Here is a 22,228-nt window from a genome sequence, read left to right on the forward strand (position 1 = left end):
GTATGTTAGACGAGTGCATACCTAAGCAGCTCCTTTTTGGGGAACTCTCTGCTGGAAGACGTTTGCATGGAAGGCAGAAGAACCACTTCAAAGACACACTCAAGGCCTCCCCGAAGTCGCTTGACATTGACACGACCACCTGGGGAATGCTGGCACAAAACCGCGCTACCTGGCACTGCCTCATCCACGAAGGCTGTCAAGCTCACAAAGCAAGGTGTATTGCTGAAGCACAACTTAAGCACGAGCTGCAGAAGTCCAGAGCCACCAGCACAACAACTACAGCGTCTACACAAGTCTGTCCCATATGTGCCAGGATATTCCGTGCCTGAATTGGCCTGATCAGTCATCTTCGGACACACCGCAACCAGCCTCAAAATGACTAATGGTGTTGAGGTCCTCATCGATGATGATGGATGAACAACAATAATGTATATTGTGAAAGGTTGTGGTCCCAACACCGACCTGTGAGGCACACCACTAGTCACCGACTGCCATCCTGAAAAGAACCCTTTATCCCCACTCTCTGCCTTTTGCTAATTAGCCAATCCTCTACCCATGCCAGTATCTTATCCATAACACTATGGGCTCTTAACTTATTTAACAGTCTCCTATACTGCACCTTGTCAAAGGCCTTTTGGAAATCTAAATCAATCACATCCACTGGTTCTCCTTTACCTAACTTTCTTGTTACTTCCTCAAAGAAATCTAACAGATTTGTCAAACATGACCTCCCCTTTACGAAGCATTGCTGGCTCAGTTCTATTTTATCATGCATTTCCAAGTACTCCGTGATCTCATCTTTAACAATAAACTCTAAAATCTTGTCAATGACTGAAGTCAGGCTAACCAGTCTATAATTTCCCATCTGCTGCCTCCCTCCCTTCTTAAACAACGGTGTTACATTAGCTACTTTCCAATCCTCTGGGACCCCCCCCCCACCACCTCCAGTGATTCCTGAAAGATCAGCATCAATGCCTCAATTATCTCTAAGAATCTTGGGGTGTAGTCCACTCAGTCCAGGTGATTTATCCACCTTCAGGCCTTTCAGTTTCCCCATAACCTTCGCCTGGGTGATGGCCACTACACTCACCTGTGCCCCCTGATTCTTCTGGAGCTCTGGCATCCCACTGATATCTTCCACTGTGAAGACTAATGCAAAGTAACTATTCAGTTCCTCTGCCATTTGTTTCCTATTATTACTTTGCCAATGGTCCAAAGTCTACTTTTGCCTCTCTTACCTTATATATTGAAAAAACTCTTCCCATCTTCTCTTATATTACTAGCTAGTTTACATTCATTATTTCATCATCTCCCCCCTTATTACTTTTTTGTTGTTCTCTGCTCGCTTTTAAAGGCTTCCCACTAACACATGTCACTTCATATGCTTTTTCTTTTGCTTTTATGCTGTCCTTGACTCCCCTTGTCAGCAATGGATGCCTCATCCTCCCCTTGGCATGTTTCTTCCTCGAGGTGAATTGTTATTGTGCCTCTCAAATAACCACCAAAAACTCCTGCCATTGCTGTTCCACCGTCTTCCCTGCTAGGCTCTCTTTCCAATAAGAACATAAGAAATAGAAGCAGGAGTAGGCCATCTAGCCCTTCGAGCCTGCCCCGCCATTCAATAAGATCATGGCTGACTCTGACCAGCTCCTCCCTCATGTCTTTGTAGTTACCTTTATTTAATTGTAATACTGTTACATCTGATTCTAGTTTCTCCCTCTCAAACCACAGGGTAAATTCTATCATATTGTGGTCACTGCTCCCTATGGGTTCCTTCACCTTAAGTTTCCTAGTCAAGTCTGCCTCATTACACATCACCAAATCCAGAATTGCCTGTTCCCTAGTAGGTTCTGTCACAAGCTGTTCCAAAAAAAAAATCTTAGACATTCCACAAATTCCTTCTCTTGGGATCCACTACCTACACTGATTTTCCCAGTCCACCTGCATATTGAAGTCTCCCATGATTATTGTAATACTGCCTTTTTTTATATGCCTTTTCTATCTCTTAATTTATTTTCTGCCCCACATCTTGACTACTGCTAGGGGGCCTGTACATAACTCCCATCAGGGTCTTTTTACCTTTGTGATTCAACTCTGCCCACAAAGATTCTATGCCTTCTGGTCTTATATTGCTTCTTGCTATTGATTTAACTTCATTCCTTACTAATAACTGAACCCTGCCCCATTTGCCCATCTGCCTGTCCTTTCGATAAGACACATATCCTTGGATATTTAGACCCTAGCCCTGATCCCCTTGAAGCCACGTCTCTTTGATGCCCACAACATCATACTAGCCAATTTCAATATGCACAACAAGATCACTTACTTGTTCTATATACTGCATGCATTTAGGTACAAGACCCTCAGTCCTGCACTAACTACCTTTCGAAAGGCAAAGAAGAATCCAAAGAGCTTCTACAAATATATAAACGGCAAAATAGTAATAAGGGAAAGAGTAGGGCCTCTTAAGGATCAACAACGTCATCTACATGTGGATCCACAAGAGATGGGCAAGATCCTAAATGAATATTTTTTATCAGTATTTACTGTTGAAAAAAGCATGGATCTTAGGGAACTTGGGGAAATAAATAGTGATGTCTTGAGGAGCGTACATATTATAGAGGTGGTGGTGCTGGAAGGCTTAAAGCACATCAAGGTAAATAAATTCCCAGGACCTGAAGTGTATCTCAGGACGTCACGGAAGGCTAGGGAGGAAATTGCATGTCCCCTAGCAGAGATATTTGAATAATCGATAGTCACAGGTGAGGTGCCTGAAGATTGGAAGGTGGCAAATGTTGGGCCTTTGTTTAGAAAGGGCAAGGAAAAGCTTGGGAACTATAGGCCAGTGAGCCTCACATTTGTGGTGGGCAAGTTGTTGGAAGGTATTTTGAGAGACAGGATCTAGAGACATTTAGGGATGCAAGAACTGATTAGGAACAGTCTGCATAGCTTTGAGTGTGGAAAATCATGTCGCACAAATTTGATTGAGTATTTTGAAGGGGTAATCAAGAAGGTAGATGAGGGCAGTGCAGTTGATGTTGTCTACATGACTTTAGCAAGGCGGGTAGGTTGCATGGTAGGTTGTTGCATAAGGTTAAATCTCATGGGATCCAGGGTGAGGAAATGGATATTTAACTATCTAGCTTATCTATGCCCCTCATCATTTTGTAGACCTCTACAAGATCACCGCTCAGCCTTCTGGATACAAAATTGGCTTGATGACAGAAGTCAGAGGATGGTTGTAGAGGGTTTGTTTTTCAAACTGGAAGCCTATGACCAGCAGTGTGCCTCAGGGATCAGTGCTGGGTCCACGGTTATTTGTCATTTATATTAATGATTTGGATGAGAATGTAGGAGGCATGGTTAGTAAGTTTCCAGATGACACCAAGATCGGTGGCATGACACACGTGGAATACTATGTACAGTTCTGGTCACCCTATTATAGAATGGATATTATTAAACTAGAGAAAGTACAAAAGAGGTTTACTCGGATGCTACTGGGACTTGATGGTTTGAGTTATAAGGAAAGGCTGGATAGACTGGAACTTTTTTTTCTCTGGAGTGTAGAAAACTGAGGGTTGATCTTATAGAGCTCTACAAAATGGCAAGGGGCATAGATCAGCTAGATAGTCAATATCCTTTCCCAAAGCTAGGGGAATCTAAAACTAGAGGTTTAAGGTGAGAAGGGAGAAATATAAAAGTGGCTAGAGGGGCAATTATTTCACACAGAGGGTGGTGAATATCTGGGACAAGCTGCCAGAGGTAGTAGAAGAGGGTACAAAGGGTAAGATGGGTATAGAAAGATATGGGCCAAATGCAGCAATTGGGACTAGCTTTGAGGTCAAACAAGAGCAGTATGGACAAGTTGGGCTGAAGGGCCTGTTTCCATGCTGTAAACCTCTATGACTCCATAACCTCCCTTCTCATATTTGTCACCTTTTGTGCTGTGCCTGAGGTTAGATTCCTGCCACCTTCTATACTCTGTTCTATTACATAGTCTGAAAACTTTACTAACCTCTCCTGAGCCCTCAGTTCCTTTAACTAGTTGAAATTCCTCGTCATTAATGTGCAATTCTACCCTCTACTTCAACTTTGATTTTTTAGTATTCCATACAACTGAACCCTCCCCCAAGTTTTTAGTTTAAACCCTATTTAGTTATATGATTCATCAGGATCCTGGTCCCAACATGATTCAGATGAAGACTGTCCTAACACCCTATACAATCGCAGCAAAACATCCCTATCCCTGTATTCAAATCCTCTTGCCATGAATGCTAACATACCATTTGCCTTCTTTACTGCCTCCTGCACCTGTGTGCTTACTTTGTGACTGATGCACAAGGACACCAAGGTCTCACTGAGTATCCCCTTCTCTGAATTTACACCCATTCAAATAATAATCTGTCTTCCTATTATTGCTACCAAAGTGGATAACTTTATATTTATCCACATTATACTGCATCTGCCATGCATACACCCACACCCAACCCGTCTAAATCATGCTGAAGCATCTCTGCATCCTCTTCACTGCTCACCCTCCCAGCTAACTTTGTATCATCTGCAAATTTGGAGATGATACATTCAGTTCCCTCTTCCAAATCATTAACATACAATGTGAACAGTTGGGATCTTAGCATTAGTCCCTGCGGAACCCAACTAGTCACTGACTGCCAATCAGAAAAAGACCCATTTATGTCAACCCTTTGCTTCATATCTGCTAACCAGCTTTCTATCCATCATAAGACATTGCGTGCATATGCATTAACTTTACATGGTAGTCTGTTATGTGAGACTTTGTGGAAAGCCTTTGGAAAGTCTAAACACACTCACTGGTTCTCCTCAGTCAACTCTACTAGTCGGGATGGCTCGGTGGCACAGTGGTTAGCATTGCTGCTTCACAGCGTCAGGGACTTGGGTTAGATTCCTGGCTTGGGTCACTGTCTGTGTGGAGTTTGCACATTCTCCCCATGTCTGCGCAGGTTTCTTCTGGGTATTCCGGTTTCCTCACACAGTCCAAAGACGTGCAAGTTATGTGGATTGGCCATTCTAAATTGCCCCTTAGTGTCAGGAAACTAGCTAGGTTAAATGCATGGGGTTATAGGGATAGGGCCTGGATGGGATTGTGGTCAGTGCAGCCTCAATGAGCCAAATGGTCTCCTTCTGCACAATAGGATTCTATGATGCTATGGGCTCTACTAGTTATATCCTCAAAGAATTCCAATAGATTTGTCAGCATGAGAACGCTGAATGTCAAGAGAAATACAGGATTGGATTCGGTTAAAAGAAAGACTTGCGGCAACTACAAGGGGCTGAAAACAGTGAATGTCCTAGAGGAATACAGAAAGTGTAGGGTATACGCGAGAGAAAAACTAGGAGAGCAAAGAGGGGGCATGAGAAAACAATGGTGGGTAAAACAGAGGAAAATCCAAAGGTGTTTTAAAAGTATATTAAGCGTAAAGGGTAACCAGGGAAGAGTACGGCTCATTAGGGACCAAAGTGGCATCCTGCACATGAAGCTGAAAGACGTAGGCAGGGTATTAAATGAGTATTTTGCATGTGTTCACAATGGAAATATAGAAAGCAGGGAGGGGGACTGAGGTATAATTGAACAGATTAGCATCGAGACGAAGATGGCGTTAACAATTTTAGCAGGATTAAAAGTCGATAAATTGCCAAGCCTAAATGAAATGTATTCTCGGCTGCTGTGCAAGGCGAGAGAGGAATTACAGGGGCTTTGTGTAGCTCTGGTCGCCTCATTAAAGGAAAGATGCGATTGCACTAGGAAGGGTGCAGAGGAGATTCACCAGGTTGTTGCCTGGCTCAAGTGTTTCAGTTATGAAGAGTGGCTGAGCAGAGAAGGCTGCGGGGGTTTTGTGGGTGGCACCAGGACCTGACTGATGTGTCCAAAATGAAGGACATAAGAAAGCCCCAGCTCCCTTCAACCAGTAGAGGGATCATACATTTAACATATGGGGCAGGAGATTCAGAGAGGTTTTTGAGGAAAAACCTTTTCACCATAGAGCGGTGGGAATCTGGAACTCACTGAAGAGGTGGCAGAGGCGGGAGCCCTTAACATTTAAGCAGCATTTAAATGAGCAGTTGAAATGCCATTGCATACAAGGCTGTGGACCAAGCACTGGATAATGGGATTAGAATGGACAGGCGCTTGATGATTGGCACAGGCATAATGGCTTCTTTCTGTGCTGTATGACTCTAAAACTCTGCCCCTCAACAATAACTGCCAGGATATCTTTTAATTGTTAGTAAGGTTTAGTTTCTTCCTTGCAGCTGGTCTATTAAGTGTATGGTTTGGATCAGATCATCCTTGCCTGTGCAATCATTTCATTTTTGTCTCCATTTCTTCATACAGGAAGCCTCTCAGCCAAGAAATATCTTTATTTTTCCCCAATCGGAAATGCCAAGTCTCCTTAGTCTAGAAAGGTCAGTTGGGAAATATTAGTTACAGTGAAATGTCTGACTTCATATAAACCACCCACTAATAAACACACCAACAATTTTCTGCTGAACTACATATAGCAACTGCTTCAGCATGGAGATGTGCAGCAACTGGTGTGTGCACAAGGAACTCAAAACAACATTACAAAATAAAAGTAATCTGTTTCAAGTATGTTGATTGAGGGATCAATATGCTACGGCAACAGAATTTCCTGTCACTTTTCTTTGAATCACTGATAGCATTCTTACGAAGAGGGCATTATTGGAACCATCTCATATTATGATTTAAATCAAACACTTTGGATGATTTCAATAACAGAAGTGACCCAGGGAATGTTAGACAGGTTAAAACCAATACACACTGACTACACACCTGACTTTTCCTCATATACATATGTCCAACATTTCAGTGCAGTGCAATTTGCCTTTATAAAAGTATAATAAAACATTCAAAGATGCTTTATAAAAATGATATATAATTGCAGATCATTGATGTGTGAGTTCCAATAGTGTACGTAAGTACATATATTCTCAGACAATATTAAAAAAAAAAGTTGTTGGTGACTAGATTTCCACATGGGGATACGTCAATCATTAGTGTCTGCGGATCATTTTCGCAGGAATCACAGTTGAAGAGTATAAAAGTTGCACAACTCCACTGCTCACTAGATTAAAGCAGCACTGGGAAATCACCATTGGAAATCCCAGTTACTGGCGTGATTATAGGCAGCAGTGTCCTTGGCCAGTTTTAAAATGATTTGGGATGCTAAAACCAACTCCGTGGGCACAAATTGATATTTTGTCTTCAGCCAAACCCAACAAGTAAAATCAGATGGCCTATTAACACTACCAAATTCTGCAGCCAAATATTATTTCCTCAGGCACACAACATTAGATGAGAAACAACCAACAGGTACTTTTTGTCATTCTATTATTCAATATCCTCTCAAAGAACAAAGAAAATTTCAGCACAGGGACAGGCCCTTTGGCCCTCCAAGCCTGCATCGACCATGCTGACTTAACTAAAACCCCTTACCTTTCTGAGGGCCATATCCCTCTATTCCCACCTCATTCATGCACTTGTCAAGACACCCGTTAAAACGCACTACCATATCCACTTCCACTATATACACTGGCAACAAGTTCTAGGCACCCACCACTGTGTAAAAAATCTGCCTTGTGCATCTCTTTTAAAACTTACCCCTTGCACTTTAAACCTATGCCCCCTCGTAATTGACTTTTCCACCCTGGGAAAAAGCTTCCGACTATCCACTCTGTCCATGCCTCTCATAATCTTGTAGATTTCTAACAGGTGTCCCCTCAACCTCTGTCACTCCAGTGAGAACAAACCAAGTTTCTCCAACCTCTCCTCATAGCTAACGCCCTCCATACCAGGCAACATCCTGGTAAATCTTTTCTGTACCATCTCCAAAACGTTCACATGCTCCTGATAGTGTTCAATTCTGGTCGCCACACTATATTCCAACTGTGGCCTAAGGTTCTATAAAGCGTCAACATAACTTGCCAATTTTTAAACTCAATACCCCAGCCAATGAAGGCAAGCATGCCATATGCCTTCTTGACTACCTTCTCCACCTGCACTGCCACTTTGTGACCTGTGTATCTGTACACCCAAATCTCTTTGCCTATCAATACTCTTAAGGGTTCGGCCATTTACTGTATATTTCCTATCTGTATTAGACTTTCCAAAATGCATTACCTCACATTTGTCTGGATTAAACTCTATCTGCCATCTCTCCACCCAAGCCTCCAACTGATCTTTAACCTGCTGTATACTCTGATGGTCCTCATCGCTATCTGCAAATCCACCAACCTTTATCATCCACAAACTCACCAATCAATCCAGTAACATTTTCCTCCAAATCATTTATATATATTACAAACAAAGGTCCCAGCATTGACCCTGAGGAACACCACTTATCACAATCCTCCATTCAGTAATGCACCCTTCCACTGCTACCATCTGTCTTCTATGACTGAGCCAGTTTTGTATCCACCTTGCCAGCTCACCTCTGATCCCACGCGACTTCACCTTCTGCACCAGTCTGCCATGGAAGACCTTGTCAAAGGCCTTACTGAAGTCCATGTAGACAATATCCACCGCCCTATCCTCAATCATCTTCGTCACTTCCTTGAAAAACTCAATCAAGTTCGTGAGATACAACCTCCCTTCACAAAACCATGTTGTCTCTCACTAATATGTCCACTTATTTCCAAGTGGGAATAAATTCTGTCTCAAAAAATCCTCTCCAATCATTTCTCTACCACTGATGTAAGGCTCACCAGCCTGTAATTACCTGGATCATTCTTGCTACCCTTCTTAAACAGAGGGGCAACATTGGCTATTTTCCAATTCTCTGGGACCTTCCCTGTAGCCAGTAAGGATACAAAGATTTCTCTCAAGGCCCAGCAATTTCATCTCTTGCCTCTCTCAGTATTCTGAGGTATGTCCCATCAGGCCCTGGGGACTTGTCTACCTTAATGTTTCTCAAGAACCCCATTATCTCCTCCTTTTTGATCTCAACATGACTCAAAATATCTACACATCCTTTCCCAGATTCATTATCCATCAAGTCCTTCTCTTTGATGAATACTGACGCAAAATACTAATTTAATACTTCGCCCATTTCCTCTGGCTCCACACATAGACCCCCTCCCTTGTCCTTGAGTGGGCCAACTCGCTCCCTGGCTACCCTCTTGCTCGTTATATATGTGTGAAAAGCCTTGGGATTTTCCTTAGTCCTGTTGGCCAATGCTTTTTCATGACCTCTTTTGGCTCTTCTTATTCCTTGCTTAAGTTTCTTTCTACTTGTATTTCATACTTGTTTCATGTGTTCCCAGCCTCCTAGCTTTGACAAATGTTTCCCTTTTCTCTTTGACTAGGCTCACAATATCTCTCTTTATGAACTGGCATGAGTAACTTAATTAAATTCCTCAGACCACCATACTTAAAATCGGCATTACAGCAGCCATTTTAGAGATACTAAGGTACTAAGGCGCTGCCAGAGGTTTAGTCTGATCACCTGAGATGTTAAACAAAGACTCTGAATTCTCAAGTGATAAAATCAAAGCAATTTGTTAACCTCCCAAGGAATCAGTAAACTTTCCTCACACATGGGGCCAGAAAATGTTTCAACCCAAAGTGACAGGGATTTTTCTGGTTGTAAACTCAGGAAGCTTAAAAAGAGAGTGATTGGATGGTGATTATCAAGAATGCTCTCAACATTGTGTTCCAGACATCTTACAGTTAGAGGAAGAAAGTCAGACATTTCATCGGTTTTCCCACTAACTGAAGAATATTTAAATTTAAGATTGACATCATCCTGTACATTATTTTGCCAAAAAAATTCCGTTTTCTCAGAAGTCAATTATTTAACCATTAGATTGCAGAGCTTCAAAAGAAGCTTGTCTCTACTTTCCTGCCCAGTTCCAAAACCCACTCAAGTTTTTTAGAGTCCAAAGAGTCCAGAATGGAGCGGCACGGTAGCACAGTGGTTAGCACTGCTGCTTCACAACTCCAGGGCCCTGGGTTCGATTCCCAACTTGGGTCACTGTCCTACGTTCTCCTCATGTCTGCGTGGGTTTCCTCCCACAATCCAAAGATGTGCGGGTTAGGTTAATTGGCCATGCTAAGAAATTGCCCCTTAGCGTCCAGGGTAGCGGAGGTTAGAGGGATTAGTGGCTATAAAACGTAGGGATATTGGGGTAGGGCCTGGGTGGGATTGTGTTCAGTGCAGACTCGATGGGCCAAAGGGCCTCTTTCTGCACTATAGGGTTCTATTCTATAAAAAATTTAACACACTCAGCCTTGTAGATACTTGATGACTGAACATACACAATCCTCTGGGGTCAAGAATTCCCAAGATTCACATCAAACTTCTCTTCATCTTAGTCTGCAATGGTCTACTTATCCTGCGAGTATTTCTCCCTGCTCTAGGTTCCCTAACAATGGGATCTTGTCAAGATCTCGATCTGTTTCACGGAGATGACTTCTTATTTTTCTGGTTATATTATAACCAGAGGCTATAGGACTATTCTACGAAATCTCTCTCTGCATAGGACAACCCTCTCATCTCAGGAGTCAGTCAATCTAGTGAATGTTTATTGCACCCCAAGGCAAGTACATAGTTTCTTATTTGTTAAATACCACAGATAGTATTCTAAATGTGGCATAAAGTGCTGTAGAATGCAGCAAGACTGCTTTACTTTTGTATTCTAACCACTTTGCAATCAAGATCAATACATCATTTGGGCTTTCTGAATTTCTTGATCTATCTGCATGTTAACTTATGAGTTAAGAACTAAGAAATAGGAGCAGGAGTAGGCCATCTAGCCCTTCGAGCCTGCCCCGCCATTCAATAAGATCATGGCTGATCTGAAGTGGATCAGTTCCACTTTCCCACTTTCTCCCCATAACCCTTAATTCCCCCGTCTGTCAAAAACCTATCTACCCGTGTCTTAAATATATTTAGCGAGGTAGCCTCCACCACTTCAACGGGCAGAGAATTCCAGAGATTCACCACCCTTTGAGTAAAGAAGTTCCTCTTCAACTCTGATCTAAACTGCATCCCCCCCCCCTTATCTTGAGGCTGTGCCCTCTAGTCCCACTGTCCTTTCTGAGCTGGAAGAATCTCTCTACCTCTACCCTATCCATCCCTTTCATTATCTTATATGTCTCTATAAGATTGCACCACTCCTCTCTCCCCCCCCCACCCCCACACAATCCTTCTAAACTCCGAGTACAGACCCAGTCTATTTAGTCTCTCTTCATAGTCTAACCCCCTCATCTCCGTTATCAGCCTAGTGAACCTCCTCTGCACTCCCTCCAAGGCCAAAATATCTTTGCGCAAGTGCGGCAACCGAAACTGCACACAGTACTCCAGTTGCAGCAAGACCTCCCTGCTTTTATATTCTATCCCCCTCACTATAAAGGCCAGCATCCCATTTGCCTTCTTGATCACCTGCTGCACCTGCAGGCTGTGACTCATGCACAAGGACACCCAAGTCCCTCTGCACCATAGCATGCTGCAGCTTTTTGCCCTTTAAATAGTAATCCCTCCTACTATTATTTCTGCCAAAGTGGATAACCTCACACTTGCTAACATTGTACTCCATCTGCCAGGTCCTCGCCCACTCACTTAGCCGATCCAAATCCCTCTGCAGACTTTCCACACCCTCCGCACAATTTGCTTTTCCACTCATCTTTGTGTCATCAGCAAATTTTGTTACCCTACACTCAGCCCCCTCCTCCAGATCATCTATATAAATGGTAAATAGCTGAGGCCCCAGCACCGATCCCTGTGGCACTCCACTAATCACCAACCGCCATTCAGAATAGCACCCATTGATACCAACTCTCTGCCTCCTATTAGACAACCAATCCCTCTAGCCACGCTAACACCTTACCCCCAACTCCATGCCCCCTAACCTTCTGAAGCAACCTTTTGTGCGGCACCTTATCAAATGCCTTTTTAAAAAGGAGAAACACCACATCCACCGGTTCCCCTCTGTCTACCACACTAGTCACATCCTCATAGAAATCCAATAAATTAGTCAAACACGACTTCCCCTTAACAAATCCGTGCTGCGTCTGCTCTACCAAACCATTCTTTTCTAGGTGCCTCACTATTTCTTTTTTGATGACGGATTCAAGCATTTTTCCAACTAAAGACACTAAACTAACCGGCCTATAATTCCCTGCCTTTTGCCTGCCACCTTTTTTAAACAGCGGCGTAACATTAGCAGTTTTCCAATCATCCGGCACTTCCCCGGAATCCAGCGAAGTTTGGTAAATAATCACTAAGGCATCCACTATCACCTCTGCCATTTCCTTCAGAACCCTGGGATGCATTCTATCTGGTCCTGGGGACTTGTCCACCATCAGTCCCGTTAGTCTATCAAGCACTACCTCTCTAGTGACAGTAATCGCATTCAGGCCCTCAACTCCTACTATCCTTCTATCTTTAATATCCAGTACAAGAGTTGAGTACAAGAGAATCCAAATTTCTCTGAACTCCAGCATTTCATAGTTTTTCATGATTTTCTCTTCTTCCTACAAAATGAATAACTTCACATTTTCCCACATTATACTCCATCGTCTTACCTACTCATTTAATATACATTTATACCCCTTTGTGGACTCTCACCTTACCTTCCCACCTAGTTTTGTGTCAACAAACTGGAATGCGTAAGTATCAACATAATTTGTAAACAGCAGAGGCCTCAGCAATGATCCTTGCAAAATCTCACCAGTAACCAGAAATCCACTTGCTCATTCTTACCATTTTCAGTCCTTTGACCAATCTTCTATCCATGCTAATATATTACACCCAACCCCATGAATCCTCACCTTGTGCAACAACCTATTTCATGGCACCTTATCAAATGCCTTTTGAAAATCCAAACTGACTACATCCACTGGCTAATTGCACCTTAAGTAATAGTAATATTTGTAAATCACAATTCCCTTTTCATAAAAACACTACTGACTCTACCTAATATTATGATTTTTTTTAAGTGCCCCACTACCACTTCTTGAATGATGGATTCTAGTATTTTCCTGCTAATCTATGTCAGGCTAACTAGCCTATGGTTCCCCATTTTCCTTAACAACACTTATTCCCTTTCAATCCACTGGGGCCATTGAAATTAATGGAATTTAGGAAGGTCAAAACCAGAGGATGCAGTCCCTCAGGTCAAGTGGATCTTTCCAGCTTTCACTCAATTTCTTCAGTACTTCCTCTTTACTAATTGCTCTAATTACACTATTGGTTCCCCACTGTTTCTGATAAGACTTTTCTGTTTTGTACTAAGATGACAGAGCCAAAATATGCATATCTTCGCCACTTCCTTATTCCCCAATGTAATTGCTCCCATTTAATCTCTAATGGACCAGTGTTCACTTTTGTATTTGTCTTTTTACCTACTCTAACCTGATTTTCATATTACTCTCATTCTGTTTTCTCCCACTATCAATGTTTTGTTTACCTTTTGCTAGAATCTAAAGCTCTTTTAATCTACGTTTGTTTTGGCCTTACAAGACTCTTATTTTAACAGAATCATTAATTGAGCGTCTACATTAAGGTTCTCTTTTCCTGTACACCTTAATTATTATTTCAATTAGATAATTTTCTCTCTTTAACCACCCTATATTGACATACCTATTTTAGTTTAGATTTTCTTTTTGGAATCTCTCCAAGTGCCTAATTACAGGAAGGATATTAATAAGGTTGAAAGACTGCAGAGAAGGTTTACAAGGATGTTGCCGGGACTTGAGAAACTGAATTACAGAGAAAGGTTGAATAGGTTAGGACTTTATTCCCTGCAGTGTAGAAGAACGATGGGTGTAGATAGAATGAATGCAAGTAGTCTTTTTCCACTGAGGCTAGGGGAGAAAAAAAACTAGAGGACAGGGGTTAAGGGTGAAGGGGGAAAAGTTTAAAGGGAATATTAGGGGGGAGCGGGGGCTTCTTCATACAGAGTGGTGGGAGTATGGAATGAGCTGCCAGATGAAGTAGTGAATGCAGGCTCACTTTTAACATTTAAAGAAAAACTTGGACAGGTACATGGATGAGAGGGGTGTGGAGGGATATGGTCCAGGCGCAGGTCAGTGGAACTAGGCAGAAAAATGATTCGGCACAGCCAAAAGGCTTGTTTCTGTGTTGCAATGTTCTAAATGCATTTTTAATATTTTGACTTTATAGCAATAACAAAACATTTAAATACTGGAAATCAAAGGAAATGGTTTCTTTTATATTCAACAATTATAAATCTTAAAATGAATTCAGCCAATGGGACCCCTTGACTTGGTGGAAAAGAAAATAGAAAACGAGTGGGAGGAATTATTGCGCTCCTACATTAGTTATCTATTTATGGCCACTCATTGTGCTTGCAATGATTCATTGCATCCATTCAGTGAGCAACATCTTCATTACATTTTGAAGCAGTTGAATAAGGTCTTATTTGCCTACGCAGTTCTTATAACCCACTTGTTAAATCAACAAGTTCTCACCTCATATGTTTGATGGGTCCAACTTTAGTTCTTCATCTATGAACTGTCTCTTGATCTCTATCTCCTTGGACATCAGATTCCTATATCTCTCTGTTGTTGCCAAGATTGTCTCTTCATACTTATAAGATGAAATGAAAGTGTGTGTTTGGCTGGGGGGGGGGGGGGGGGGGGGGGGAGAAAGCACGAGAGAGATGGGAGGAGGTGCAAACAGAAGATAAACACTGCAAAAGCCTTTTGGACTGAATGAAATATTTGTGTTGTAAAATTAAACGTAAAAAGTTGTGTCGCCTGCTTTATGCTAAACACCAGTGTTTCTTTCATCTACACCCACGGTGCTGTTGGAAGGGAGTTCCAGCATAGGTGAAAGAAGTGCGATAAATTTCTAAGCAAGGACAGTGAGTGGCTTGGATGGGAACTTGCAGGTGGTGATGTTCCCATGCATTTGCTGCCCTTGTTCGTAAAAGGTTTCAGTTTGGAAGGTGCTGTCAAAAGTGGCCTGATGAGTTGCATTTTATAGATGGTACGCAATGCTGTTACTTTGCATTAGTGAAGGAAGTGAATGGTGCAATCAAGCAGACTGCCTTGGCCTGGATTGTTGAGCTTCTTCGGAGTTGTTGGAGCTGCACTCTTCCAGACTAGTGGTGAGTAGTCGATGACACTCCTGACTTAAGGCTCGTCGATGGTGGACAGGTTTTGGGAGTCAGGAGGTGAGTTCTTGCTGCAGAATTCCCGGCGTCCGATTTGTAGCCACAGTATTTATATGGCCGGTCCAGTTCAGTTTCTGGTCAATGGTAACTTCAAGTACGTCACAGGCTCTGCTGAGCATATGCAATCAGTGAACATCCCCACTTGCAAACTAATGATGGATGGAAGGTCATTGTTGAAGCAGCTGAAAATAGTTGGGCCTTGGACACTGACCTGAGGAACTCTTGCAGTGATGTCCTAGAACTATGATTGACCTCCAAATGTTCAGTCATGCCAAGGTACATCTCCACAAATGCTTGCTGCTTTTCAAGTTGTAATTCTCCATCAAAGGAACCCAATAGGTTGCCTCAAAACTGAAGGACATCTTAATCAAATCAGACTTGCTCTGATATCTAGCTACCAATGCTTTCTAAAAAGGGCACAAGATTCTGAACAGGAATGTGAAAACTAGCTAACTGCTCCTATCCTATTTTCAAAGGCACTGGCATCAACTAGAATATCCCAACATACATCCCAGCCAAGGGGAGTTGAGGCATTAGAGCTTCCAGATTTTCAGGAATTAATTCCACACTAACTGAACCACTAGAGGAGCTATGGAAATTCAATATTATGAGCAGAATAACTTCAGAAATTAAAACTATTCATTTTGTGTTCCTATAAAAGTCATGCATGGTCCAGCACCATCAGCAGGTAGTGGGACAGAGAAATAGATTGGGAATGGGAAAAACAGGAGGAAGGATCAGAAGTGGGATCAGCGATGCGATATGCAAGAAACAAAAACTTTGGTAAAGGATGGGAGCTAGCTAACTCTCTCAATGGGATGTTCTGTGCTGTGTAGAAAGTAAGGAATCTCTCATTTGTTCCTCCAGGTTCCAAGTGAAACAAGGTTCCTGTTCACATTCACTGCTCAGCTGGGAGGTGGAAAAAATAAAGGAAAAGTAGTACAATGTTGCTTGGCCTCCATTGCAAGTCCTGCTACTGTGATGACAGGGAATGAGAATGAAGCAGTTTGCACTACACTATTGAGCCAACAGTCAATGTCACGTGTCAGATTGAAGATTACTGTGTCCAGACCAGTTTGCCATCCATAATTTTCAGGAAATGTTTGGTGTAGATTCTCATTTGCTGTGAAGTCAGCAAGTGCATGTTTTGTATGTGTTATCATTCAATGCAGCGTCACAAATGGGATAGCATTTGAAGGAATTCAAGAGGCGTGACCAACAGGGACGGAGTATGCGTACTGAACGGATTAAGAGCAGAAATGCCATTAAGGCAAGAAAACCTAAGGATTCGCGTATTGAATGGATTAAGAGTAGAAATGCTGTTAAGGCAAGAAAGCCTAAGCACTAATCATGGGAAATCACTGGAGTTACAGAAAGGAATAAAGGAATTTCACTGGTAGGCATAGATCAAAAATTCTCATTACCAACAGAACAGCAATTGAGGCATTTTGCTCAAATGTAGATGAATGGCAACTGGAGCTAATCTTTATCAAATGCATATGCAAAGATTGTAAAGACAAAAGAGATAGAGTGTTATGGTATGTGCCTACGTCAGGTGTGCAAAGCAGCCACAGTGCCACTTTAATTACTGTTGCAAATATCTAGTTCAAGGTTTGTGTTTTAGGGAATTGAAAGTTTTATCTGCAGAAAATGGGGTAAATGCAATTAAAACAACCTTAAAAAGTTTGGGACCTTGGGGACTTAGAGGTTAACAGACAGAAAGGCAAGATAATTAAAATGTAGGGCTCAAGAAAGGGCAGCTCAAAAGGTGACCCATGTTTATTTCATTAAGTTAGAAAACTAGAGCTATTAAACAGCAAGTGGGTTTACTAAGCTAAAGAGCTGGATGTTGGTAAAGCTTGGCATAGAGCAATCCTTTTGTAATTAGACCTATATTAACTTAAAAGTATTTAATTAGTCCTGAAAGGCTGTAAAACCCATTTACATCATTAAATCAAAAAGTAAATTGTAAATGAGGGATTATTAATCCAAAATCAGTTTAAGGACAACCCAGAGCAGACTACCTCATCCAGACATTGGAACATTCAGATATGAAAACCTCCGTAATAGTACAACCTAGATAGCTAACTGATATTATGGGCAGATCAATGGGTTTACTCATAAGGGCACATTAATCATGAAGTTTCAAATAAAATGAATGCATCCCCTGTAATCATTTGATATACAATTGACAATACTGAAAAGAGATCCCCCTGTTTCAGAAAAATGACAAAATGTTCCAGTTCCCAAACTTCAGCAGCACAAGCAGATGAATAAAAGCAAAATATGAATGCTGGAAATTTGAAATCAAAACTGAAAACACTGGAAATAAATCTGTTTCTTTCCCTAGGGATGCTGCTAGAGCTAATGTTTCAAATCAAATGTGGCTTTTCTTCAGAATTCACAGATGGGTAGTTAGCTACCAAATCGCTCAATTGTAGACTGGAAAAGTGGTCCGGTCTTTGCCATTAAACATTTTCTTATACACTTAACTGCTTACGCTTACTATGCTACCATCCACTACGCGCAATTTGTGAACTTTGACAATATGTGCCTACGATATCACAAAAAAAAAACATGTTGCAATAGCACCTTCAAGTTGTTCCTGGAAGAATCACCTTATGTAAAATTAACACAGATTATGGGCAAGTCCTTCTGGAAAAGGCAAAGTTTTAAAACAATGGCTGAATATCCAAAAGTTAGAAGATGAATCATTTAGATTAAGTGTAATAGCTCAGATACCAGACAAATACGTAGCCCAAGTACAAGGCGACAAGAAACTTGTTCATTCCACATAGTTTCTTATGGCTAGTTATTTATTGATTGGTGGGAGGAGAAAACCACACACACAAGATACGAAAAAGGCTCATTAAGTACAATTTACCTGGAGGGCTCCAAGGAGGTCATACATGTTGACAGGGGGTAAGGAAGCTAACATATCTTCACCAGAACAGGCTAGAAGAAGAGCTGCTTGTTGTTCTACATCATCTGGTGAGAGGTGGAATCCTGGATTTAGTCCAGCGGTTTGGGGCATCCCAGGAAGAGGACTATGTCAGAGAAAAGGAAAAAATATTATATTTCCATTCCTACAGAGGATGCAAGATGGGTTGGGACTATGTTACCATATTTGTAATTAATATATTGGGACTTGGCTTGGAATTTAAAATATACACTGTGCCACATAAAGGATTACATCTTTATGAGTTTCATTTTTTTTTAAGCAGAACATTCAAGTGAAAATTATTCCAAGCCACTTTACATTTGCTTTGTGTGAAGTTAAGGAGGCTCAGCTTGGATGCTGCCACAATGTTAGGATTAAATGTTTGTAAGGGAAAAAAGTTACAGCAGAACAGGCAAACATTTAATTGCTGGGAACATAGCATAGGATAAATCAAAAGAATCAATTTCCCATTACAGATTAGGTGGGAATGATTCAACAGTTGAAATTATATCATGATTAAATACAATCGTAAGTCTGGAAGTTGCTCGGCAACTTCATGATTTGAACTCTGTGATTTCAGTGCCCTCATGTGGTCAAACTCAGTAATGTTCTACATCAATTGATGCAGCAAACAATAAATAGCAACAAAATGCCTCACCTACATTTACACAGGACACAAACGTAGAAACATATCCCATAGGTATAAAGGAAAGGAATGGAAATTAAAGAGTTGAATTTAAAGCAGGGTCTTAAAGGAATGAGGTTGGGGGGGTGTGTGTGTGTGTGTGTGTGTGTGTGTGTGTGTGTGTTGCGGCGGGGGAAGGGATGGAGAATTTGGATTTGTAGTGCTGCAGCAGATTATAGATTGTATTCAAATCCTTCCGTGGCTAAAGAGGGAAGTTATAAACTGGACACATTGGGAGACTGGGAATCAATGCAGCTCAGCAACTCAATAGATGAGCAGGATTTCATGAGGCAGAATGGAGATAGCAGAGTTTTGAATGAGCTGAATTTCATGGAAAAATGGAGGATGATATAGGTTTGTCAGGAAGGCAATCAAGTAATTGTGTCAAGTAAAAATTAAAACGTGAAAGAATGAAATAAACTGACAAATCAAAACACGACTGTTATTTTTCTACCTTTGCATTTGATGAGCAGCTAAATGAATTAGAGTGAAATCCAGGTGTTGAAATGGAGAACTGATTGTGGGCAGCTTTGCAGAGAACTATCAGACACAATCTGAGCCCTTCTGCAAGACCTGACCTAGCTCACTTCCCATTGCTGACCTACTTTGGTTCAAGCCAGACTGCACAACTGCATCAAATACAGCAGAATATATAATGGTTATAGAATCTGCACTGCAGCCTCTATTTCTCCAAGTACTGCAGTAAACATGCATACTGAATCAATTCTGTAGAGGAACAGCAGAAGTACAATCCCCTTGTAGCCATTACCCCTGTTTCAGAAAACATTCTGGAATGATATGACAATAATGCCAGGGGCTGACAGTAATAGTGGTAGTGTTATCAGCCAATTAATCCTTAGGATGCTGATAAATTTGATCTTGTAAACTTACTCCTGCAGAATTAATATGGTATTATGGCTTAAGCAAAAGATGAGGAGTTTGATCTGGAAATGAGACTGAAATCTAGCTGGCTGCCTACTTGCTTGTAAGGCATGTTGAAAGATTAACAAGTTCTAGTCCTACTGTCTAAATACAATATTATGGGATAAATATTCAACTTGCCACCCAATTGTAAACCTGGTGCTACAGATCAGCAAGTCCAATTTTCATCTATCAGTTTTACATTCAGGTAGCAACTTGAAAATCTACTTCTATGTCCTTTTAAGAACAAAAGAGACTCCCAATTTTTTCCAAATTGGATCCTGCAAGGGAAAAGACATTTAGAATCAAAGTTATTATGTAAACTAAATTTCAGCGCCGTAAATCCTTGTTTAAAATTGTGAGCAGGAGGGTGATCAAGCAGGGGATAGGCAGTGAGCAGAAGTGTCCTCAAGTGAGTCACAGGAAAGAGGGCCAAGTATTAATAGATATTCTTCCCCCAAAGCCACTGTTCCTTCAAGTGTGAGGAGACGCCTCACCCTGTACTTGCTCCAAAATTGCAGCAGCTGGGTTATGCAACTCCACACAAGTCCCAACACGAAACAACTCTAAAGAGGAAGTCTTGATGCAAAGTGTTCCCATATCCACAACATTAAAGCTGAACAGCGCTGAAAAAGCAATTTCTGTTCAACTGTTACCATTTGATTTGAACAAACTCTATTCTCCTTTTGTGACTTTGATATCAATTCTGATCATTTTATTCGCTTTCAGTTGAGATGTTAAACCAATGACTGCTCTCAGATGTAAAAAATCCTATGCAGGGGAAATTTCCCGGTATTTTGACCAATAATTATTCCTCAACATCACAAACAGATAATTTAGTCATTTAACTTGGTGCTATTTGTGGGATCTTGCTGTACACAGATTGGCTTCAGCTTTTTTTGACATTAGAAAAGTGACTACATTTCACTGGACATAAAGCCAAAGAATCAGCTTTGGAACATCCCAAAATTAGGAAAGAAGCTGAATAAGTACCAAGCTTTCTTTTTGTATAACCCAGCAGAATGAAACTTTGGTTCTGGAGGATCAGCAGCCGTTTATTGCAAAATCATTAAGTTGAGGAGTCAATTGCACTCTCAATTCTAAAAAAAACATGAAAAGATTAAGCAATTGGAGAGATTATTAGGAATGATAAATTCTTCTTATTTGTTACACTTCATGTTACCTTCAGGTTTTCTAGATTCCCCTAACTTTATGCTTATCCTATTTTCTTAAAAGAATGAAAATCTACACACATTCAAGATTGTACTCACCAGTCAATAATATTGTTGTAGGCAATAATGCTGTTTTTTAAATATGGCTGGGGGTTTACAGTACTCCCAAAAGCATACTTAAAATGGCCATCACGTAAACGGTATGATCTCCTCCTGGATATCACAGCTGTCAGAATGTCCTTCAGGTGATTCTATTGGAAGAAGCACAAAGGCATAATATGCCCATTATTTCAAGGTGGAGCTGCTTTTAATCTGTGTGGTTCCTTTAAAGCAAATTACTGCAGAAGCTAGAATCTGAAACAAAAACAGAAAATGCTGGAAAATCTCAGAAGGTCTGACAGCATCTGTGGAAAGAGGACAGAACTAAAGTTTTGAGTCAAAATGACTCTTTGTTAGAGTTGAAGACAATAGAAGGTATGATAGTTATACTGTTAGGGTTGGGGGGGGGGGGGGAGGGGTGTGGGGCAGGATTGACAAAGATATCAAGACAAAAGTCAAAGGGAATGTAAATGGTGGTGACCATGGCCAAAAACGGCAGAATGAAGTTAAGCAGAGTGTGCCAAAGGACAACCTGAGAGATGTAATAGATGGGCCTAGTAGAATAGGGAGAGGAGAGACCATGGCATTTGGGGGGGGGGGCGGGGCGGGGCAGGGCGGGGCGTTTTGGAAAGTGAGATTTTAAAATAGTTGGTTCCTGTATGGACATGGACATTTCTGCTTTGTATTTCTTTTTCTTCTTCTTCAAATTATTTTTTGTTTCTGTTTTAGTCCACTGCCAAGGTTAAGTCCTATAATACTCCTGAGAGTGTTTCTCATTTGCCAATATAAAATACATAGTACACTTAATTAACACAGATAATCCTTTAGAAATTCAGCTATGGAAGTTACTCTGCATCTACATTCATTGAATTATTTTTGTGCTCAAAGATTTTGCTTTAAGTTTTATCTATCAAACAAATATATTAGCAGTTTTTTTTATAAACAAATATTAGCTTTTTACAGTATTAAACTAATTCTAACAAATAGCTCACATCTGCTGCACTATGCTATGATGCCAGTAACTTCCTTACAAAAACTGTTATTTTCTCCTTTCAGTGCAAGGATGCATTCTGGCCCAACTCTCCAACAATTCCATAGACTCATTGAGCTGAAAGAATCAGGGTAATAAAACAGTGAATTGAAATAATTACCACATTTAAAAGCAATTAAATATGTATTTGAACAAATCCTTTAAAGGAACTCACCTTTGATCTT

General features: G+C 41.1%; 1 protein-coding gene across 1 annotated transcript in view; it reads right to left on the reverse strand.

The window, feature by feature from the left end:
- Positions 1-22,228, reverse strand: part of LOC145347929 (transcriptional adapter 1-like) — a 58,443-nt gene that overhangs the window by 11,362 nt on the left and 24,853 nt on the right. The window contains exons 6-7 of the mRNA XM_080195918.1: positions 21,014-21,165; positions 18,080-18,242 (exon numbers count right to left, since the gene is read on the reverse strand). Coding sequence (XP_080052044.1) covers positions 18,080-18,242; positions 21,014-21,165 — 315 coding nt within the window. The remainder of the gene's footprint in view (positions 1-18,079; positions 18,243-21,013; positions 21,166-22,228) is intronic.

Source organism: Carcharhinus amblyrhynchos, chromosome 9, assembly GCF_965287045.1.
Source record: "Carcharhinus amblyrhynchos chromosome 9, sCarAmb.v2.hapA, whole genome shotgun sequence".
NCBI classification, from domain to species: Eukaryota; Metazoa; Chordata; class Chondrichthyes; order Carcharhiniformes; family Carcharhinidae; genus Carcharhinus; species Carcharhinus amblyrhynchos.